General features: G+C 41.2%; 2 protein-coding genes across 3 annotated transcripts; one reads left to right on the plus strand and one right to left on the minus strand.

The window, feature by feature from the left end:
* Positions 1-299: 299 nt before the first annotated feature.
* Positions 300-6,591, plus strand: lrrc2 (leucine rich repeat containing 2). 2 transcript variants are annotated; one of them, XM_062543684.1, is made up of 11 exons: positions 300-380; positions 1,535-1,630; positions 1,801-1,954; positions 2,713-2,864; positions 3,347-3,411; positions 4,181-4,337; positions 4,422-4,558; positions 4,805-4,950; positions 5,344-5,496; positions 5,720-5,856; positions 5,950-6,591. In XM_062543684.1, the coding sequence occupies exons 1-11, from the start codon at positions 305-307 to the stop codon at positions 5,997-5,999; spliced, it is 1,323 nt and encodes a 440-aa protein (XP_062399668.1). In that variant the 5' UTR covers positions 300-304; the 3' UTR covers positions 6,000-6,591. The 2 variants fall into 2 exon arrangements, with proteins under 2 accessions (XP_062399668.1, XP_062399669.1); XM_062543685.1 differs by lacking the exon at positions 1,535-1,630 and having other exon boundaries at positions 302-380.
* A 114-nt stretch (positions 6,592-6,705) lies between these two features.
* On the minus strand, positions 6,706-21,193 carry mfsd14bb (major facilitator superfamily domain containing 14Bb). The gene is made up of 12 exons (XM_062543682.1): positions 20,857-21,193; positions 19,417-19,512; positions 18,699-18,761; positions 18,307-18,434; positions 17,416-17,530; positions 14,256-14,474; positions 13,160-13,273; positions 12,651-12,722; positions 12,281-12,393; positions 11,349-11,446; positions 11,068-11,222; positions 6,706-10,978 (listed from the first exon to the last, which is right to left on the minus strand). Exons 1-12 carry the CDS (start codon positions 20,887-20,889, stop codon positions 10,763-10,765), a joined length of 1,422 nt encoding a protein of 473 aa, XP_062399666.1. The 5' UTR covers positions 20,890-21,193; the 3' UTR covers positions 6,706-10,762.
* Between the last annotated feature and the right edge of the window lie 891 nt (positions 21,194-22,084).

The raw sequence follows: 22,084 nt of genomic DNA on the forward strand, positions 1-22,084 counted from the left end.
GTAAGGGCACTACTAATGGTTGTGGGGTAAGGCTCAATGTACACACATCTGAGTAAAACATTCACTTGTTATCACCGTAGATCTTTCCAATATGTCACATAAAATTCAACCTACAACTTGTCATTTAATTTGATTTGACTGTGATATTAACATGAGGATGAGGGTGGTGATGAGGCGAGAGTTGGCACACATGGCGGGGCTTACACGTGAAGAGTAGCGGTATGACCTGAGGAGTCATATCTCTGCTGGTAAAAATAGCATGTTGGTCATTCAGGCAGGCTAAATACAGACACCTCAGAGACACATGGGCTGTTCACAGCTTCACAGTAAACAAGCAACGCAGACAGAAACAAGAAAGACAGCACACAGAGACAATACAGGTAAGAGAATGGTTATTTAGATAAGAATCCAGGGGAATTCAGAAAACAGCAAAACTCATTGTCATATGCATCAGTCGTGCATTTGAATAGAAAGAACAAATAGCATGTGCTGTTTATTATTGACATTGAGATTTTGATACATTTTGACAAATGACACAAAAGTGGCGTAATGTTAATGTTGTTAAAGGATTTGTTTGTAAAAGCTGACTAAGAATAGTGATACAGTAATTTCCCGCATATAAGCCGCATTGTGTATAAGTCCCGATTGTTGCTCAGGAATAGTTCAGCCCTGTTCCATCTTCTACGGTGGTTCATGTTATGTCACTCTTGCGGAGATAGTGAAACCTCTTGTTCTTGAAAGAATGTCTGGCGTTAGGGGGCACTGTCTCTGAAGTTGCTAGTCAACTGAGTGAGATACTATACATTACACAAGACAGGTCAGACTATCTCTGCTGCTGACAGGAGGCGAATGACCAAAGCTTTGAAATTCTGTTATATATTTGCCTGTCATGTCTATCAACCTTAAAAGAGGGGTCCTTAAATAGATCAGAAAAATGTTGCACACAAATTATTTAAGGCACATATGTTCATGCTGGAGCATCTGAAATATTGCTAGAGAGTGAAAGTGAAGGTCAGAGGGGACTTAGAGCAGACACAGTCTGTCCCCCTTGCGTGCCATTGTCTCATCCCTTGGGACTTTTGGGACCAGGTTGGGACATTACAGTACGTTCCCACAGTCAGCCAATCGGCTCACTTACAGACGACCTGAGCTGAAGAGCCGGTGATCTTTTCAGAGTGATGACTGGCCATCAAAACATCAAAGTGCTGTCCATGCCAAAGGCATATACTGCATGAGCTAACAGGCCACAGCAACCTGTCTGCTTCTGAGGAATGCCAGCAGCTCCTCAGGCAGACTAAACGCTGCATCCATTCAGAGGAGTGTGTTAATCATAACACTTCCTAACTTCATTTATATAATCCCGTTACAACAGTAGAATCCAAAATAGCTGTTCAATTGTAACTGTTTCTGTCAGGAATTATCATGTAACAGGGAATGTTTGAACAATGTTTGAATTTGTTGTATACAAACACAGTGGTCATTCTTGCCACTAACACAATACAGTGCAGAACCCTAATGGCTTTGTTTTGAACAGGAGAGATAACAATGAAGTTTGGAATGGATTCTGCGGTGCATGGTCTATCTTTGATCCGAAGCATGTGGGAGAGCCGTATGGACAAGTCTCAGCAAAGTGCCACTACCCTTACTGTTTTTAAATCACTTTCAAACTAAGATAAACTAATATAGAGTTAATATCAACAAGTAAAGATAGATATGAACATAACAGTATACATATATTTCACAGCCCAACGCTAAGTTAATTGTTTAGCATGGACTAATTCATGACTTTGTTTTGATCAGCTGAATCAAGCACAATGAAGTTGGAGACAATGAAGCGAGACGTTCCGGTGTATGACCTGTCCCTGATTAAAGGCATGTGGGAGACCCGAGCCAACTACCAGAAAAAGAGGCAGAGGAAGGAGCAGGAGCGTCTGGCCAAGAGTGCACTCCAAAGGTGCCACACACACACAGTGCACTCCAAAGGTGCCACACACACACAGTGCACTCCAAAGGTGCCACACACACAGTGCACTCTGACAGTAGGAAGATGACTAATCACTGGAAAAATATATTCTTAATGTGTGGTGCCACACACACACACACACACACACACACACACACACAGTGCACTCCAAAGGTGCCACACACACACACAGTGCACTCCAAAGGTGGCACACACACACAGTGCACTCCAAAGGTGGCACACACACACAGTGCACTCCAAAGGTGGCACACACATACAGTGCACTCCAAAGGTGCCACACACACACACACACACACACACACACACACACACAGTGCACTCCAAAGGTGCCACACACACACACACACACACACATAGTGCACTCCAAAGGTGCCACACACACAGTGCACTCTGACAGTAGGAAGATGACTAATCACTGGAAAAATATATTCTTAATGTGTGGCGAATGACAAGTGCTCAACACAGTGTTTCTCTTCCAGTTTACAAGATGGGAATAAAGCACAACCAATATCAAAGCAAAACAAGACACCCCACTCCCAAATTCTATTCAGTACAGCTAATAACCGTCATGCTTCATTTACAGTTTGGTAATCTAAATAAGGCCTTCAACGGTTGAGCTTTGGGGTATAAATGGGGTTTTGGCGAATGTTGCGTACTGCTGGTGAGAGATGGAGCTGACGATGTGAGGTGTGCAGAGTGTTTAGGTGCTAATGCTGTATGTGCTGCAGGGTGAATCAGGAGTGGCAGTACCGCATAGCCTGCAGGAAGATGAAGAGCAGTGAGATGTCCGAGCTGCAGCACTACCTGGAGAGGTCATCACTGAGAGAGGTCAGCATTGAGCCATACCTGGAGCCAACGGAGGGGCCAACCACAGAGCCAGGTAAGCACAGAGATTCAGAGAGATGGTCAGATGGATGCGTTGACGTTGCGACAGGAAAGGATTCCGTTTATTGTACCATACACCACAAAAACTGCGTATCTAAATCCAACCAACTAATCTTCTATCAAGATAAAAAAAAATCTAGTTGGAAATGTTTTCAGTATAGAGAGACTTAACACTTTATCATGAAATCATTTGACTTAATCTAAGAAGAGTTTAACTTCTTTTAAGACATCTCATCCTGAAGACGAGCAAATTTGTCTGCCAGTGCATTGAGTATATTTGTCTTGTTAAGACTGTTTAGACTTAAATTAAGTCAGAATGATCTTTCGGGAGAACACTAGGTAAGTATCTTCATACTTAAAATAACACCAAATAGATGCTTTGTTCTTAGCATAAGATGAATAACACTATTTGTAGTGTAGTGCTCATCAAATTAAAGCCCTCACCAAGATTCTGTGTTGACATCTGTCACTCTATAGATTCCTCTGTGCTGGAGGTTGAAGAGAAGAGGTTCATTTTTGAGCTGAATGGAGACAATTGGAAGGTAAGGCCTGCAAACTGCTTTTTTCAGTTGTTGATATGATTTTTGAAATGTAAACAGTTTTTGAGATTAGTGTCAAGAGCACGTTAAGAGCACTTTTCAAAATCTGTGATGCACAACAGTGATTTTCAGGTGATTATCTCCGCCAAGGAGGTTATGTTTTCATTGGGGACCGGCGTATGTTTGTCTGTCTGTCTGTTTGTCTGTCTGTTTGTTAGCAAGATAACTCAAAAAGTGATGGATGGATTTCGCTGAAATGTTCAGCGCATGTCAGACATGACCCAAGGAAGAAATGATTACATTTTGGGAGTGATCCGTAATTCCGTTGGGATTCCAGAGCCGTTTATGTGTTTCGCTTAGGGGTGTAATGGCATGGTATGGCCACGTGGTGGCGATCTGAATAGTTTAGGTTCAAATGTATGACAACCTAGGAAGAACATGCTTGCTATTGTATTTTATACCTCTTGAATTTTAGGGTGCCTTTAAGATCTGGCTAGGGACAACAGATGGAAATTAGCTCTTGTAGCTAACTCTGGCTTGTTTACAGCAAGTGACTTGTCTGTTGATTAATGAGCACTGTCCCTATCAAATAAAAAAATAAATAAAATAAAAATAACAATACAGGCGGAGGTCTGCACTCTCTGAGTGCTTTTCTAGTTTATCAATGTGTTATGTCTGGTCAAGTTGGTAGTTGTAGGTTATACTCTGGCTTCTTGTTCAGTCTTTTGAGCTGATGTCTTTAAATCACAAAACACAAATATTTTCGCTGTAGGAGGTCCCTGCATCCCTGTTTGAGATGACCTATTTACGAGAATGGCACATCTCTGCAACCAAGATCACAAAGATTCCCGAATTCATTGCAATGTTTCAGGACATGCGTATTTTGGACATACCGAAAAATTCCATTGACAAGTTACCACCTGAAATAGGTAATCCTTAACATCCTTTGCAAATGAAACAAAACTGTTGGGTTACTGGTCATCATCGCAGCATGTGCTCTTGTTTTGTCACAGGTAAACTAACAAAACTGAGAGAACTTAACGTAAGTTATAATAGGCTATCAGATATCCCCCCTGAGCTGGGGGATTGTGAGAACTTGGAAAGACTCGAGTTGACCTCAAATCTCGATCTCATGGAACTGCCATTTGAGGTAAGCCATTCTAGATTTGATAGTTTCCATACATTCCTTGTTTCTATGATCCAAGTTTGACATGTCTTTCTATGACCAAAACAGCACCAAATGTACGATATCAAACTACCATACTACTCGCACACTATGCTGTTATCCTATGTGATGACAGCCTTCTGTAGCTCACTTTAGACCCTCCGGCTAGTCTCTAATGCTGTGGCAAAGATCTGAGCATCCTGGCATAAAAGCTCGAATTTGTACTTTCAGCTAAGCAACCTAAAGAAACTGGTCCACTTGGATTTAGCAGAAAACAAATTTATTAGCATACCCATCTGTGTTCTGCGCATGTCAAGTCTCCAGTGGCTGGACTTCAGTAACAATAAACTGAAAGATCTCCCAGAGGACATTGACAGGTGGGTGCAGACCTTGTCCAGCTCATCAGTCTAATTAAAGCAATCAAATATCAGAACAGCAGGTTGTCTAGTTTTACCCATGACCTTAACAATTTGTAAGAAATTAAGTGTTCATGCAAATAGGTCTGTTATTGGCAAAATATTTTGTAGGATCATGGTTTTCATTATTTATTTCATTTTAATATCCATATTAGGACTGTCCTTAATGTCTGAATAAATATGTTTGACATTTCTTCTCATAAAGACTAAAAAATGGTCCGTAATAGTCAATTATAAGAAACAATGGTCCATAATGGTCAATTATAAGAAATAATTGAAACGTGATATTTCCCTGGCGGTAACTGTCTACTAGAACCTACACATATGTATACAACTGTTTGTCTTGTATTCAAGGCTTGAGGAGCTGACCACATTGTTCCTTCACAAGAACCAACTGACATACCTGCCCATGACCATGGCAAACATGACAACCCTCACCATGATCGTCGTAACTGGAGATGATTTAGTCTGTCTGCCTTCGAAACTTGTTGATAATCCAGCCATGAAGTAAGTTTAATCCACTCATTAAAGCAAGTCTTGGTTTTTGGTGCACAGACTAAAGCCTTATTAGGACATACACGGTTATTTGTGATTTTGATTTTGTATGCACATCTACTAGAATAAGAATCTCAGGAGTCGATTTTTACCATCTAATTCAGGGCTTCACTAAGATACCTTGGCACACATGCATAGTGTTCACAACCTTTCATGTACTTTTTGTACAATGCAGGTTTATTAGATTATATGAAAATCCAGTTAGTCAAGAGACAACAGAACTGGAGAATGAAGGGCATGTCGAGCAAACAGTTCCAGATGAAAGTGAAAAGGAGTTCCTGCAGACCTACATTAACAGCCTCAAAGAAAGAGGTAAGCCCCAGTGAAGGTCACTGAACAGATTACATTTTATGTTTAGCATGAAAAACAGGCTTTCAAGCGCTAAAAGTTTTCTTTGATTTACAGAAACAGCTCCAACATACACAACAAAAGTTTCCCTGAGCTGTGTTCTGTGATGGAGACTGGCACGAAAGCAGCGTTTCAGGTCAATGAGGAAGACCTTCCAGCAATTACATATCAATGGTTATGTTTGTGTGAACTTCTACCTATGGGTCAACGACACCAGTAGATACATATTATGCACTGCTTCCTGGACGTTCCATGGTCTGTGTCTCTTCACTGTCATGATACATTAGGTGAATTTGTGACATGAAGAAAGTGCTTCTGAATGTGGTCAGAGTAGATGTTCTTTTGACAGTGGGTATATGCAGTGATTTTGTTGCACATATTTAACATTCAATAACAACTAATTCCTTTTTGATACAGCAAGTCTGATAATTGCATTAATTCTTGTATGGTTTGACGTAAATAAGCATTACATGGACTACATGGTTCAATAAGCGATTTTTGTGTGCTTCATCTGTGAATGTAGAACTGTGTTTTGATGTGACCAAACACATGTAGGGCAATAGTTATTCTGTTATTAGTTTGAGTGACTGGAAATAGGGTTGAGTATGAATGAGAAGTTGTTGGTATGTGAAACTTGGAGAATGTGTATATGTTGAATTTAATGTAAAATTAAAAGATAATTTATTCAGTGATCCCAGACATATTTGTAGCCAGTTATTTCCTCCACCTTTTTGTGAAGGTAGTTATAGCTACCAGCGACTGAACTAAAATAACCTCATAACTCTGGTAATATAAAGGATCACTATACTTGGAAGAAGGTATAACAGTGACAATCAAAAAATATTGCCATTTTTTATTAACATATTTTATGTTGTATATATCAGGCACATTTTATCAAAAGAGAAGATGTTGTATTAAAGAAATTAAAGCATCATATACACTGCAAAGGACCACTCATGAACCAAGGAAATCTCAAGAAATGATGCTAGTAACCATTGACTTAATACATAAAGATTGTTGCACAGCAAATATAAACACATGGCTGCAATAATATCCTAATATACAAAGTGCTGCTTATTTTTACAAAAAAATTGCAAAAACAAATCAAGATCTAGATTGTTTGGCTACATTTTGAAAAGATATGTTACATTTCACATCCACCAACAATGATGTGCAAATGCCTTTACAGAAGTAATTACACACAATACAATAGAATACTGCATTGCTGACTATTAAGACATTCCATTACATAAATACAGGTTAAATGTAACAGGTAGCTATGGCGGGATACCTGAAGTTAGTTGTATCCAGCAGACAGCCTTTTTTGAATATACACCTTTGAATGCTTTCTGTGGAAAGATGAGATGTTCCTGGCTGAAACCTGTAATTATCTATTAACAATCACAATTTCTGAAACCTGCTGGGGCCAGTACTGTTATGTGTGCAGTAACCTTTTATAATATAGCATTATCTTAAATTATTTTATTGTAAAGATATGATAAGCTTTGTTTTTATCTGTATTTTAATTTAAACTTACATATAGTGGCAAGCTAGGACAGGAATGTGACTTATTTGACATTTATGGTTCTTACCCTGCAGAAAATACCATGTGCAACTAAAAATAGTGCAGCACAGATAGCGCTCTATATGCTACTGCTGAGACTGAGGAGCAAACCCATTATTATTATATTATAAAAGAGTGATAAAGTCATAAACATAACATCTCAATTCCCCCTGGCAACTCTGCTACATGTGTCAAACTGTGGCATAGAGCTACACAACTATTGATTCAGTCAAGAGAATCAGCCACTGCCTGTTCAATGCCATTGGTGGTTAAATGCTGACATTTAACAGACATATTAGTCTTGACTAACCCATGACTCTCCATCATAATTAATCTTTAGGGAGTTAGTTAGAACAGAGCAAAGAAATGTACCATGGCCACTGGGATGTGAACATTTTGATGGTAAATTATCTAAAGCAATCAATTCTATCTAAAGCTTTCTTATGCATTATGGTCATTGATGGAATTTTGAATGTATTTGATGGGAGAAGCACACCCATGTCTGTGCCAAGAGAGTTCACACCAGCTGAGTGCTAACATCTAAGGCATCTGCTTACGGAGAGCCAATCATTTAATTAAGGATCCTTTAGAAGGCATCGATGCTTACTTGTAAAAGATTTGTCATACCACTTGCTATAGTTTCTCATGACTAATGAATGACAAGGGATCCTTGAAAAGCTTGACGTTTAAGCTTAGAAGACCAAAAGATAAACTTCAAAATCTACCAATGTGTATGATTGGTTTGTGTTAACTAAATATTCAATAACTAATAGTCGAATTATCCAGTTGCATGATTTTGACCAACATGCTTTCTCCCATCCGCACTTGTCACATCCGCAATGTGTATGCACAGTCAGACTTACTTAGTCTGATTTCATTTGATTTGATTTAATTAGAATAGAACCAGACTGAGCCACAACCTCATTCATCTTGGCTGTTATGAAAATGGCAAAGATGGATTTTCTCAACCTCAACAATGGCATTTAATTCCAGGCTAAAAAGTGCATAGTCGCTTAATTTGACTCCGCGCATTAGGGAGAATACGGCGGTTAGGGTCAGTAGGATCACCAGGCTGAATAGATCATTTGGATCAAATTGATCAGAAGGATCACCAGGCTGAATACCAGTTAACACAGATGCATTTTATGTCTGTTTGTGTGTGCATGACTGTATGCATAAATTCAGGTTTGTAAAGTTTTGCAGTTGTGCTATGCATGGCTGTACCACTGCTTGTTGAGCGCGCAAAAAAACATTGAGATATAGAAGACCGTTTATGCAAAACTATCAAAAAAGACAAAAAGAGGTTTGAGGTAGCTGTTAAGATGCAGGGCAGGGGATTTCAGAGGGGCCTGAATGTTGCTGGCATTGCGCATTTATTAACCAAAGTGAAGGGAGGACTGCTCACCACCACTAATCAAAGTGTCTTATTGTGATATATGCACTGCATGTGACTAATTACATTCATTTAACTGAAATAAAAATTAAGCAAAACCAAGGCCAAACCAAGGTAGTGATTGTAATGGCACAAGTAACTTCAAAGTAGGTTGTAACACATTATTAGGGATCTAAGCTTAAACCATTGGCTAATATCTGTTATGCCTTGACAATCTCTAGATGTCTTTAAATTCTACAGCGCAGGTACGCCAATGCCCAAGTAAAATATGAGCTTGATATGTTACGCACATGGCCTGGCAGCAGGTGGAAAATTGGAAGCATTTGTTTGTTCAGGTCTGAAACGTCTAACGTCTTTACACATATGGGCAATTCCATGTCAAATAAAATGTTTTTAGAAAAATGTCCAAACTGACCATCTTGTATTTGCACCCAACTTTGTGTAAACATCATCAATGTACCAAACAACTCATGTGCAAAAATGTAAGCTTGTACCTTGTACCCTGAGATACTGAGGTTTATCTTACAGTGAACATTGTTAAAAAAAAAATGTCATTACATTTGAACAATTCATGAAAATATTCAAGTTGCCCTACAGTTGTACATTTACTATACTTTGTTGAAAATTGTATTTGAAAATATTTACTGCTTTGGAGCAACTTTTACCCAATATGACATCATACTGAATAGTCATGTAATAGTACTGTCTTAGCAACTAGGTGCATATCTGAAAGAAATGGTGTGACGCACTAAAAAGTGACACCTAGATTAATAAAAGTCTACAATAACAAATACCACTATAATGACCACATTTTAATTAGCATATGCCCAATAATAAGGTAATCTTGAACCAAACTGTATTTATTAAGTTATTACATATGCCACATTCCCTTCGAAAAGGTTTCTATCTCAGATACTGAAGGTACAGGCTTAATGTTTTGCACACTAGTTGCTGAGTTCCATAAATGAAATGTACATAAAGTATGAAGGGAGATCAGTTGGGATTTAACATGAATGACCCATATGCCCCCTACAAAGAGGTAGTAAGCAGCGGAATGCAATGATCTAATAACATCTTATCCAGATTGCGTTTTTCACAATTCAATACAGTTTTTATGGAACACTTCTGTTCTGTGGCCTTTTTACAAACAAGAACACAGAATTGTACATCCTATGAATTTTTGAATTTGTTGACTGAAAACTGCATTTTACAACTGATACATTGGAGAATGGTAAAGTTTGCTGTTTACCACAGCAAACCAGTACTACGAACTGCAATTATTCCATCAAAGTCTGCATTGTAACACCAGCTACTTGACTCCATAGGCACCTGTGTTTTCAGAACACTACAACCAGATTGTGAAACAGATGTCCACCATCATGACAGTCATGACACAAAGCTTTGATATCATCTATACTGCTATCTATTTCCAGGGCAGTGTGAGAAAGTACAGGATGCCGTATGTCTGAAACCATCTATAACATTTCCATGACTGGACACAGTATGCAGGATAAATGCAGTACATTAAGTGGAAACTTAAGAAATGCCAGAGGACATTGGAAATAAAAATAACACGTCATAAAAAGGCACATATTCTGATGAAAAGGATCACACCATCACATCTCCTACTCATCTTGCTGCTGTTAATCACTCATTCCTAGAACAAGGTGCTTTAAAAGGACCCCACCCTCCCACACACACACACACACAACCCTAAAATGTTTCCATCTAAAAACACCGCCCTGAATCCCATATGTTCAAAATGTAACTAATAAACAGTCGCTTCATAACAGAGTGTCAAACCGTAAATTCAAATCGGAGGGAAAGAAATCTCCAAACCCCATAAAGCCTGGCCTCTGCTGCTGGTGGAGGTTCTTCCAGTCGTGGTCCGGTGGCGGTGGGGGGGGTCACGTTCACATGCTGCTGTCCTGCAGGAGTGGCTCGATGTCGTCGTCGCTGGGGGAGGGGACGTGGCACTGCAGGCTGGTGGCCGAGGAGGGGCGAGCGCTGGAGGCGGAGCAGGTCTTGACGGCCACACAGGGCTGCTGGGGGATGAACACGGCCACCATGAGGGCCAGCACCACCGAGCACGCTCCAAACAGGAACGGGGGGCCCGGGATCACAGGCTTCTGCAAGCAAGAGTAGGGACGCCATCATCAGTCAGCCATGATGACCATAAGCTGAATAGCGTGAAGAATAAAGGCTGAGTGGTGTGTACCTCATTAGGGTCTTTGGGTATACTGCTCTGGCTGCTGCCTGTGGGGTCGATCTCATTGAGCTCCACATTAAACAGGAAGAAGATGAAGCCAAAAAGGGCCGGGCCAAGGCCATTGCAAAGACCACGGATTCCTGTAATCATGCCCTGTACTGCACCTATAGCAGACAGGAGAGAACAGAGGGTTGGGCACACATATTGTACAGCTATTCAAGAAACAGCAAGAGGCGGCAAGAGGAGAAAGAGGAAGGTGAGCTTGTTCTTGAGTTTCTATCTAGACTCACCTTGTTGGGCAGGGTCTGTACAGTTGGAGACAAGAGCGCTGACAGCTGGGAAGGATATGCTGGACATGGCAGCCACTGTGCCTGCAGCCCACATCATCCTAAACAAAAACGAATGCATACATGAGCATCGGAAAACTGTTTTTTTTTGCAACTGCCGGCATCCGTTTTCCATTATATTGGAACCCCAATATGAGGACCCCCTCGAAAATGAGATGAATCATCTCAAGGGGCTTATCCTAACAAATAAACATATATTCCTATGGAGTAGACCGTGTTTTCAAAACAGTTTTTTTTTTTTTTTTTAACGCTGTTACCTGCGTTTAGTTTTTTATACAGCTCAGAGAATCTTTTTCATGTTGCGAAAAGTTCAACTTCTTAGAAAAAAGCGCACTTCGTCATACATCAGCTGACCAATTACAAGCGGAGAGAAACATTCGTATCCAGCAGAACTTGAGACGATAGCAGGGAAGAAACGTTACGATCGACTGACCACAATGAGCTAAATTACATGACAGTTAAACTGTATCACCATATCTATATAGAAACATTCCTTTTTTCTGATCAGTGTGTCTTTATTGAAAAACTAGCACGTTAGCAAGCATTATCACCCAGAGAGAAGAAATACTCTTTTCTGAGGAGTGGAAACCTTAGACATAGATCTAAGATAAAAAAAAAAAAAAAACGGAAAAAAAGGAAAAGGAGAAATGCAAAATTGATCTGCACGCCGAATCTCATTACAGATATAAGTCAATAAGGGCTGGATTTGGTCCGTGGGCTAAGAGTTTGAGACTGACCTTAAGACTGCAGCTATGAGAACTGTGTGTGTGTGTGTGTGTGTGTGTGTGTGTGTGTGTGTGTGTGTGTGTGTGTATCTGTGTGTGTGTATCTGTGTGTGTGTATCTGTGTGTGTGTGTACTTGGGAGTGGACTCACCATGGTTCAGAGCCAAAGCCATACCAGGCCAGCTGGAAGAGTTGAAAGCCCAGCCCTAACAACACCGTGTTCTTATTCCCAATGGTCCTCATCAGGACACTCAGCAGCAGAGTCTACAACACAACAATACAACACCTGCACTGCAGTCAGCCCGCTACACCAACAGTGAGCTCAACTGTCATCTCCTATCTAATGAGTTCACTTGGGGTGCTCCAAGCCACAGCTCATCTTTAGAAAAGCTGTGGCTTTTGAAAATAAAGAGGGGGATGATTGGATGAACTCAAAAAGGCTTTATATTCATATATGTTTCGTTTTACTCCATTATTCCATTTTGAAGAGGGATTGGATAAATGCAGAGGCTATACTATACCTGAGCTATGATGGACAAGATCCCAACCATGGCTATGTAAGCAGCTATGGTTGCAGAGCTAAAGTCGATGACCTGTAGGAAAGAGACAACATCAAGTCAACTTTTTCAGAAAGCCATTTCACAAAAGCATTGTCAGGACATCGTAGCTCAACGCGTTTCATGAATGTCAAGCCAGGGTAAGTACAGTAGATGTTTTCACACCAGCTGAGCAACAGCTTTTGATAGAGGTTAACAAGGAAGTGAAGTATTTCATATGTAAAAGGAGAAAGAGCAAGAGTAGTCATGGGAGACCAACTGAACACGACCACACTTCTATATCCCAGCTTACTCCGCTATGCAGGTTTTGTGTGAAAAGCACCCCTGTAGTGCATCCGTGTGACTTATCACCCATCATAAACTTCAGGCATTGCACAATACTTAGACAAGAAAAACATTGACACCATTACCAGGTGGTGACCAAGTAAATAGGGCAATGTAAATCTCAAGAGATGTGGTGTGTCACTGGTCACCTGTCTCAGGTAGAGGAAGAAGCTGGAGTACTGGCCTGCCTCGGGCAGGTAGGACAGGAACACAGTCACACAGATGAGCAGCACCGTGGTGTCCTTCCCCACCTTTCGCAGGGACTGCAAAGAGAGCAACACACACACACAGAGACATCATCACACATGCATCATACAGCCCACTTAGACACAATATTCACCCTTCACAGGTTTATTTAGCAACATTTAGCTTTTATGCCTTTAATCAGACAGGACAGTGTAGAGTGACAGGAGGCGAGGGGGAGAGAGAGTAGGGGTGGGATCGAACCCGGGTCGCCGGCGTGCGGTGTAGGTTCCCCAGCCAGTCGCGCCACGACTGGGGCCAGCAACATTTAAAAATGGCTTAAATACTTGGCTCAAGCTATTCTTTTTCGTTCATACCATTTGGAGACAATACTGGGACCAATTTTAAATTACTGACTGTCAACCAGGGAAAAAATAGATATACTTGTCAAAGTTTTATAAGATGGGGTTTCCTAATATCAATATGCAATACGGGAAATAATGGTATCAGAAAGTGGACATTTTCCCCGCCAGAACCTTCAACATAAATAAAAAAAAACTAAGACGATTTAAGAAGCCTTACACTGATGCCTGTCAATGGTCTGTGCACAATAGTATAATAAAAGCTTCCCCCAAAAGACTCCAAAAATGAACAATTGAACGACTGACTGACAAAGTCTGACTAGGCTTTCTGTGTGGATAATTTTCTTCAACTGATTACTGTAACCAGGTTTAGATAAGGTCAAATCAAATTACAGAGGTTTGTACATGAACCTCTGACAACAGATGCAAAAAATCAAGTCTGTGCAAGAGAAAATTAAACTGCCATATGGAGAAATCTGAGGACTACCTTAGTAGACTGAAGAATGTGTGTGAATGAAAAAATGTGTGATAGTGTATGGTATATGGGATTAGCATATGAAAGCAGTTGCCAATGATCAGTTGTGCGTGTGAGACATTGTAGATGCAGTGGAACAACAGTGTTTGTGATAAGAGGCCGAGGCCAAGACCTCTGACAGAGTGTGTGTGTGTGTGTGTCTGTAAGGTCAAACTGGAGACTCACAGCAAAGGGGTCGGCCTGCTCCCAGGAGATAGGGGAGCCCCAGGAGGAGAGGCGCATCTTGTCAGGCAGCGACTCTGGCACCACCAGCAGCACAAAGCAAATGTCCAGCACTGCGATGATGGTTGCCACAAGAACCACCAGGCTGTCCCCATATGTGGCCGACAGGTAAGCACCGATAGCGGGACTCGTCACCAGACTCGCTGCAAAAGTTGCAGACACCTGAGGGGTCAAACACAACAATGAATCCATGCACACATGCATATGCAAAGATGCGTGCTTATCTTCACATACAGTAGCCTAGAAATCTAGACGATCCATAGAGCTAGGGAGCTGAGAAACCGAGAAACGGACGGGCAATCACAGAGTGTATAGTCGGTGGGCGATCCTGCTATTTGAAAACAAGAAGATTATTCGTTTAGCGTTATCCTATTGCGGAGAGGGAATTAAAGACAACTGTTTATCCCACCCCTCCGATTGAGCCCTGCCTACGGTGAGTTCCCAGACCCTACATCTTGATGTGGGTCTGGCTTGTCAGGCTACACATACAGAGTAGGCTTATATCAAAGCATTGGTTGGGATTAGAAAATGCCAAATCAGCCTAATCATAACCGGTTGTCCTATCATATAGTGTGATCAGAGCCTTAAAGGAACACGCCACCATTTTATCAAATTTAATTATTCAGTCTCCTCTAGAGTTAGATAAGTGAGCAAAAGCATTTTTTTCTCTGTGCATGCATTGTCTTGGTCCAGCAGTGCCCCCACTAGCTTTGCTTAGCATAGTGAACAGAAGCTCTCGTCGCCAGATAGCATGTCCTGAGTAAAAATTAGCCAACAAGAAAAAAAGATCACTAATTACTTCTTGTGGTCTATGTGTGAGTACAAATGACAAAGTGAAAAAAGGTACTCATGTGTTGCGTGAGACCTCTGCGCCCAAGTAGCAATGCTTGACCAGTGCTTCGCCCCAAGGCTGCCTAGGAAATCACTTAAATACAAATCTGCATTGCCATTTGTACTCTTTATACTCTACATGAAGAATTAGAATGGCTGAGCCACATACTTAAAGAGCATTCATAAGACATTTACTCAATGCTATGGCCTCCACCTGTGCAATCTTAAAGGAATACTCCACCCAAAAATGAAATTAAGCCAGTCTCGGTCACCCCCGGACTTAGAACAGTGAAAAAAACCCGGTTAAAATCCGTCTGGGCATTGTCCTGCTTTGGGAGCAGCGTTTTTAGCTTTAGCTTAGCAAAGTTGCTGTACATGAAGGATGTCAGTTAGCACGCCCTCCAAAAAAAGTGACCGAGACATCTACATTTTTCTCTAAATATATCTTGGGAGCCATGTGTTCAAAATGAGTGCATATCATAATGCAAAATTGAACGAGGTTATTACCTGGGCAGATATTTACTTGGAACTAAACAGCTCACAAAAAGTAAGGAAACTTGACTTTGGCCCATTATCTTTCCCCTTTAGTAATACCAACCAGTAAAGTGTTTCATATCATTGTTTTCGTTGATTTGTCACCTTTACAATGAGGTACAGCTTGTAAGCATAGGGCAATCATGGAATGAGCAATACAGCCAAATGTCTGAGTAGTGCCAACCAAAAATGTGCCAAAATGGCCAGTAATAGGGTTCTGCTGCCAGACATCTCGTTTTGGGCTTCAAGTGCTACCAGGTGAGTTTAGATACCGGGATGAGATTCTGGAGCCAGTGGCAATTCCATATCTCCAGAATATGGGACCAAATGCCATCCTCCAGGATGATAAATGCTCGCCCCCATAGAGCTGGGATCATCAGAGAGTATACCTCCAGAATTTGGGAGTGGAGAGGATAGAATGGCCTGCCGTGACGTGAGTCCAGACCTCAACCCAATTGAACACTTGTGGGATCAGCTTGGGCGTGCTGTACGTGCCAGAGTCACCAACAGAACCAGGTTGGCTGACTTAACAGATCTTTATCGAGGAATGGAATGCCATCCCACAGCAGAATGTAGCCAGGTTGGTGACCAGCATGAGAAGAAGGTGCCAAGCTGTTGTGGCTGCATATGGATCCTCTACACGCTACTGAGGACCCTGACACTGAGTATAAAATGAACGAATGTATGCCTAACATGTTTTGTTTTCCTCATTTCTGTGGGAGAGTGCAATCGTCAATGCTTAAAGTAACAAAGGTGAATTCCAACAGCATAACAGGCCATTTTGGCACATTTTTCATTGGCACTACTTACACGTTTGCTTGTGTTGCTCATTCCATGGGAGCCCAATGCTTACAAGCTGTACCTCATTGTAAAGGTGACTAATAAACGATGAAAATGACATAAAACACTTTAGGGATTGGTATTATTAAAGTGGAGATATAATGGGCCAAAGTCAAGTTTCCTTACTTTTTGTGAGCAGTTTATATTTGGCCTCATCACAGGCGAAGCACCGCTAAATAGGCGCAAAGTTCTCACGCAGCAGCACTTGAATCCCATCCCGTGAAGTACAGTCGAATCTGGAAGTTAGGAGTTTTCAAGTGCTACGTGCTATGGCTACGTGAGACTAGCTGTGCTTCGCCTGTGATGAGGCTGAATATAGTTCCAAGTAAATATCTGCCGAAGTAATAGCCTTGTTCAATTTAACACTATGATTTGTACTCGTTCTGAACACACGTCTCAAAAGATATATTTAGAAAGAAAAATTAGATGTCTTGTTCACTTTTTTGGAGGACGTGCTAACTGAAACCCTTCATTTACAGCAACTGTGCTAAGCTAAAGCTAAAAACGCTGCTCCCAAAGAAGGACAATGCCCGGACGGATTTTAACCGGGTTTTTTCACTGTTCTAACTCTGGGGGTGACCGAGACTGGCTTAATTTCATTTTTGGGTGGCGTATAACTTTAAGAAACTTAATTTCATCAGTTCAATCAAAAGTAACTTCACAAAGAAAGAGTCCAAAGTGCTTGGAAGTTCAAAGCTCAGGCATTCAAAAGTGTTTGATGTTGGGGACCCAATAGTTATGGGAAAAAGAAACTCTTCCTTCAGAAAAAAAAATGTGGTTGCCCCACTCGCCTCACTTGTTTTCAATTATGAGATAGCCCTTAAAGGCTTTTTATATTTTTTTCTGAAAGAAAGGTGCCTTGGATTTCCTTTTTCCTGAATCTTAAGTAAATTCCTACCAGGCCGTATGCTGTGCTCCTCTCTTGCTCCTCAGTGATGTCCGCCACATATGCAAAGATCACAGAGAATGTGACCGAGAACAATCCTGACAGGGAGATCAGTGCAAAATACCACCTGCATAGCCAAATAGACATTCAGAATCAGTGATACAGGTCAGAATATTCAACGTGAAGGCATTACTGCACAACATGAAGTTCACAGCACCCAAAAAGCACACGTATGTTCTTAAGCAGCACGACATTATGCAAATTAACGGCAAATTTAAAGATGATGACAAACAATGGCCATCACAGGACTATCCTTATGCTTCACAAATGCATGCTTATTACACTAATTACACTATTACACATATTACACTAATGTACACACATTACTTAGAGGACTAAACTGATGTGTTCATATCCACACAACACTGTCTGATTCAATAAAGTCAAATGCATTCAGCGGGGTAGAGATCATCTGAGCCAGTGTCAAGAAAAAGGCCAAAATTTGTTATAGTCATCAGCAATGCACAAGGTGGACCTTAAACATTTACATCAGTTCCAAACTTGAGATCCAACACAACCTACAAAAGTAATGGGGAGCTGCACAGGGAGTAGAGGGAGGCTACTGCTCCGTGATGCTAGAGTGAAAGACTCACATGAGAAGCATGTGACCCATATACAAACCCTAGCATGGGTCTGGGGCCTGAGAATGTGTGTGTGCAGTGAGAGTGTCTCCAGATCTGCATGCAATTGTCTTGTTATGGTAGTTAAGTATGTGCAATATTTGTGATAATCAAATGTATTTATGCATTCAACTGTGTCAACTTATCTGACTAAGACTGTGTATACAACTTTAAGCATGTGTGTGTTTGCTCTTATATGGAGATGCCTTCAGAGTGGCCATACCTGGGGCTGATGCGCATCAGAGGGATGGGTGCACAGGTAAAGAACACGGTCAGAAGGAGGAAGGACTTCCTGCCCCACACGTCTGACAGCGCTCCAATAAGAGGAGCACTCATGAAGGACAGCAGGCCCTGTGCAAACACCACACTTCATATCATAACAACCACAACAACAACAACAATAATAATAGAAAGACCCAAACCCAAAGAAACACATAAAACTAAATCTACAGCTTACAAAACACTAGCATCAATCACAATATGATCAAATATAAAATAGCCATCCGACCAACCATTCTATGTAAATGCACATGGCAGCCTCAAAAAATCCCAGAGCACTTGTAAATTCTACAGTGGATTCACAGAGTCAGATAACTGTCGACCATCCCAGCTTACCTTTACTCCCTGAATGAGACCATTCATAAGAAATGTGTGTTTTGGGAATGTCTCATGCAGAACCTAAAGAAATGCACAAAGGCAGGATACAATCAAAATCATAGGTGACACAAAAAACACATGATTTCAGATCATCTTCCTGAATACCATTTTGGACAAGCTTTTGTGTCAAAAGGGCTTTAATGACTCCTCAGTTGCTGTCTGATGCATCTAGTATGACAAACATCCCTACAACACAGTATGGGGGTAAATCGTTAAATAAGGCTACAAAAACTAACATCTTTACAACTAAAAATACATAATTAAACAGAAGTTTTAAAAGCAATATAGCACTGCTGTGCTCCTGGGGAGTACCGTGTGAGGTCACCTCTGAATGAAGAGCTATTTGGGCATGAAGCACTCTGAAGTTCAGCTGAAGTAACACAATGTGTGTGCAAATGAAAAGCCACTAGCGAGGACTTAAAGATCACTAGTGAGGTAAAGATTGATTTAACCTAAATACTTGAGCCGGAAAATAATCAGGCAATTTCTTCAGACATGAGAGGTTTAAAAAAAAAAATCTGGCTGTAAAGTCATGACCAGGAACGTGTTGACCCAGAGTCTTTAGGCAAGACATTTCCCATCATAAGGTGTGACCAAGTCAATCACAGACTACTGATAACAAAACTACCAACCAGTACTGCTTCTACAAACTTTTTCTTGTGCTGTTTTTACTCACCGTCAGCATGGGTGTCGTCAGAAGGCCCCAGGCAAAAAACTCAAGGAATATGACCACTACTGCATGGGTCACCTTCGCCCTCCCAATGGTCCTCGTCTTACAGGACAGAAGAGAACATTCCATCAGCTGGGGAAGATCTGATACAACTCATAACAGAATGCACTCTAAACAGTAGTTGGCTACAACAGACAGTAGTACGGCTCACCTATGGTGTAGCTAGCTACTGTAAATCAAAGATGAATAAGCTTAAGGTGCCATTTAGTCCTTTTCCTTAAGTGTCCAAGATGGTTGAGTGCTAGTCATATGTTTGTGACTAGTAATGCTTCTACACTTCATTCTGTGCTAAGGAATTTTCTGTACAGATTTGTGTTGATCAATTAAAGCAAAGGAATAGAGTAAAGGAATGCAATTATAATGCGCTTCATTGATCCTGCACTAGTCTAAGTGACAAGATAATCTTCCTCCTTTTGGAAACACTGGAGGCGTGCATGTGCACTTTATGTAATGTGTACTGTCGTATTTCTATCTGGACTTTGAGCCCGTAAATAGTTATGTGTAAGAACTGGAGTCTTTCCAAAATGTTTGATCCAATCTAAACACTTAAAATTAACTGTAGAGAAATGACCATGTGGCAACAACCTGACCATCCTTTGGTGCGACATTATTCATAGAATACACTTGGTCTTTTATCTGATACATATTTCATTGAAATTGGGGATTTGTTATCTGTTAGTGACAACTTGACTAGCACAACATAGAGGCCAATTAGTAAAATGCCACACATTTGGCTTAGCTGAAATACCACAACACATACACACTCAAACTAAATGAAAGAGAATCAAACTCCCTAAGCACAGCTGCCCCGTGGCAGCTCGGCTTACACTAACTTGCCGTCATGTGCAGTCGCATGACTTGCCAGGTGCCTGGTTAGTTTGTGACCGGACCAAACATTTCTCCACAATAATATAAATGTTGCTGTTGTGCACTCACTGATACATTATGCCTTGGAACTGCTCTAAACCATTAAGTAATGCGGGGTAAAGTATCGTTATGTCCAGTACAACACATTCCCTACATTCAGTTTAACGTTAGCTAATATGCTAAATCGTCAGACCGGTGCCCTGCGTGGACTTACGAAGAGGACATTATTTAGCAGAGCAGCTGGATCTGTGTAGTTAACACCAAATGGTTAGGCTGTGGTCGATAACTGACCATACCTGCGTTTTGTTCAGGCATTTGTCAAGTAACAATAACGTTAGATGTGAAATGCTAATGCTAGCTAGCCTAGCTAGAGTGGCATAACATAAACACAACATGGTCAGCTAGCTAGGTAGGTAGGGGGGGGGTTGACTTGGTCAAAACATTCATTAACAGTTCAAACGCTTCCCACATGGCCCTCCAACATCAAGCCATATATTTGAGAAAAATATATCTACTTACCATTGTTGAATCTTTAATGATTTTGACTGGCATGATAGGGTCAAGGCATGGAGTTATTATGTTTTGCCTGCCTGGGACATCACTGACATCCTGCTTATTCAAGCTAATCTTGGTAGCTAGCGTTAATTAGCTAACCGGCTAGCACCCTAACTAGCTCACAAATCGACCCATTTTGTACGGTCGGCTAAACTAGTAAAACTAGTAGTATCTCAAGAAAGCAATTCCGTAACCGTGTGCTACTGCCGAAAGAGGCTGTCGCGGGCAACTTTCAGAACCAGTCCAGATTACTCGAACGGAGACTTTTCGTTTCACTCCCTAGAACTCTTCCTGATGCCTTCGACCCTCAAGAAACTAGGAGGCGTGGTCGACACCACAGCAGCCTTTCACAGCGTTTGACTCCGCTCTGACTCCACCCACATCAGGTTGGTGACACAGTGCTAGTCTGTGCTAGCCTGATTGCCATCGACTTGTGTTGTCACTGGGAGGGCGTGCCAGGCTAGAGCCCACTACATCAACACAACATAAAACATATCTTTTACTGTCTATGCATAAAACTTGCACATTAGCCTCTATAGTTTATTGCATGCTTAGGGGTATGTTACAGTGCATGCAAATGCACTGTTTCTTCTTCCTGGGCTTCTTCTTCTTCTTCTTCTTCTTCTTAATATTCTCCTAACCAAAATTTCTGCGTCTAATTCAGCTTCAACCGTTTAATGTAGAAACTTGGTTCAAACTTTGTTACGTAGGTCTTGAAAATGAGACTAAGTGAATGTATATTTCAGTTCTATAAAACTGTATACTTTTTGAGATATTAGCAAAATATTTTTCCCCGTTGACTTTTCATTGCACTGCACTGCTGTGACATCACAGAGGATTTGATGAGGATTTGAGCTGATTTGCACCTGTTTCAAGGGCCAGTTGCTCAAGGCCCTATCAAGTTTAATTGACAGCCAGTTAAATTGAACCTGCACCTACTGCTGCTCAGCTCAGCTCTCTCTGTCAAACCATTCACTCATCCACACGCACACCTGACTGCAGCACTTCATATATACCACATTTCTCCATGCACTCCACAACACTCTCACCTTAACCTAACTCCCTCACTTCACTGCATCATAGAAAGCCACATTCCTTACAGACAACATCCACACACACACACACGCACACTCACACTCACACGCACTCACAATCAGAGGTGGAAAAGTCAAGTCCAATCACGTATTGGTTC

The sequence above is a fragment of the Sardina pilchardus genome, chromosome 8, assembly GCF_963854185.1.
Source record: "Sardina pilchardus chromosome 8, fSarPil1.1, whole genome shotgun sequence".
Lineage (NCBI taxonomy): Eukaryota > Metazoa > Chordata > Actinopteri > Clupeiformes > Clupeidae > Sardina > Sardina pilchardus.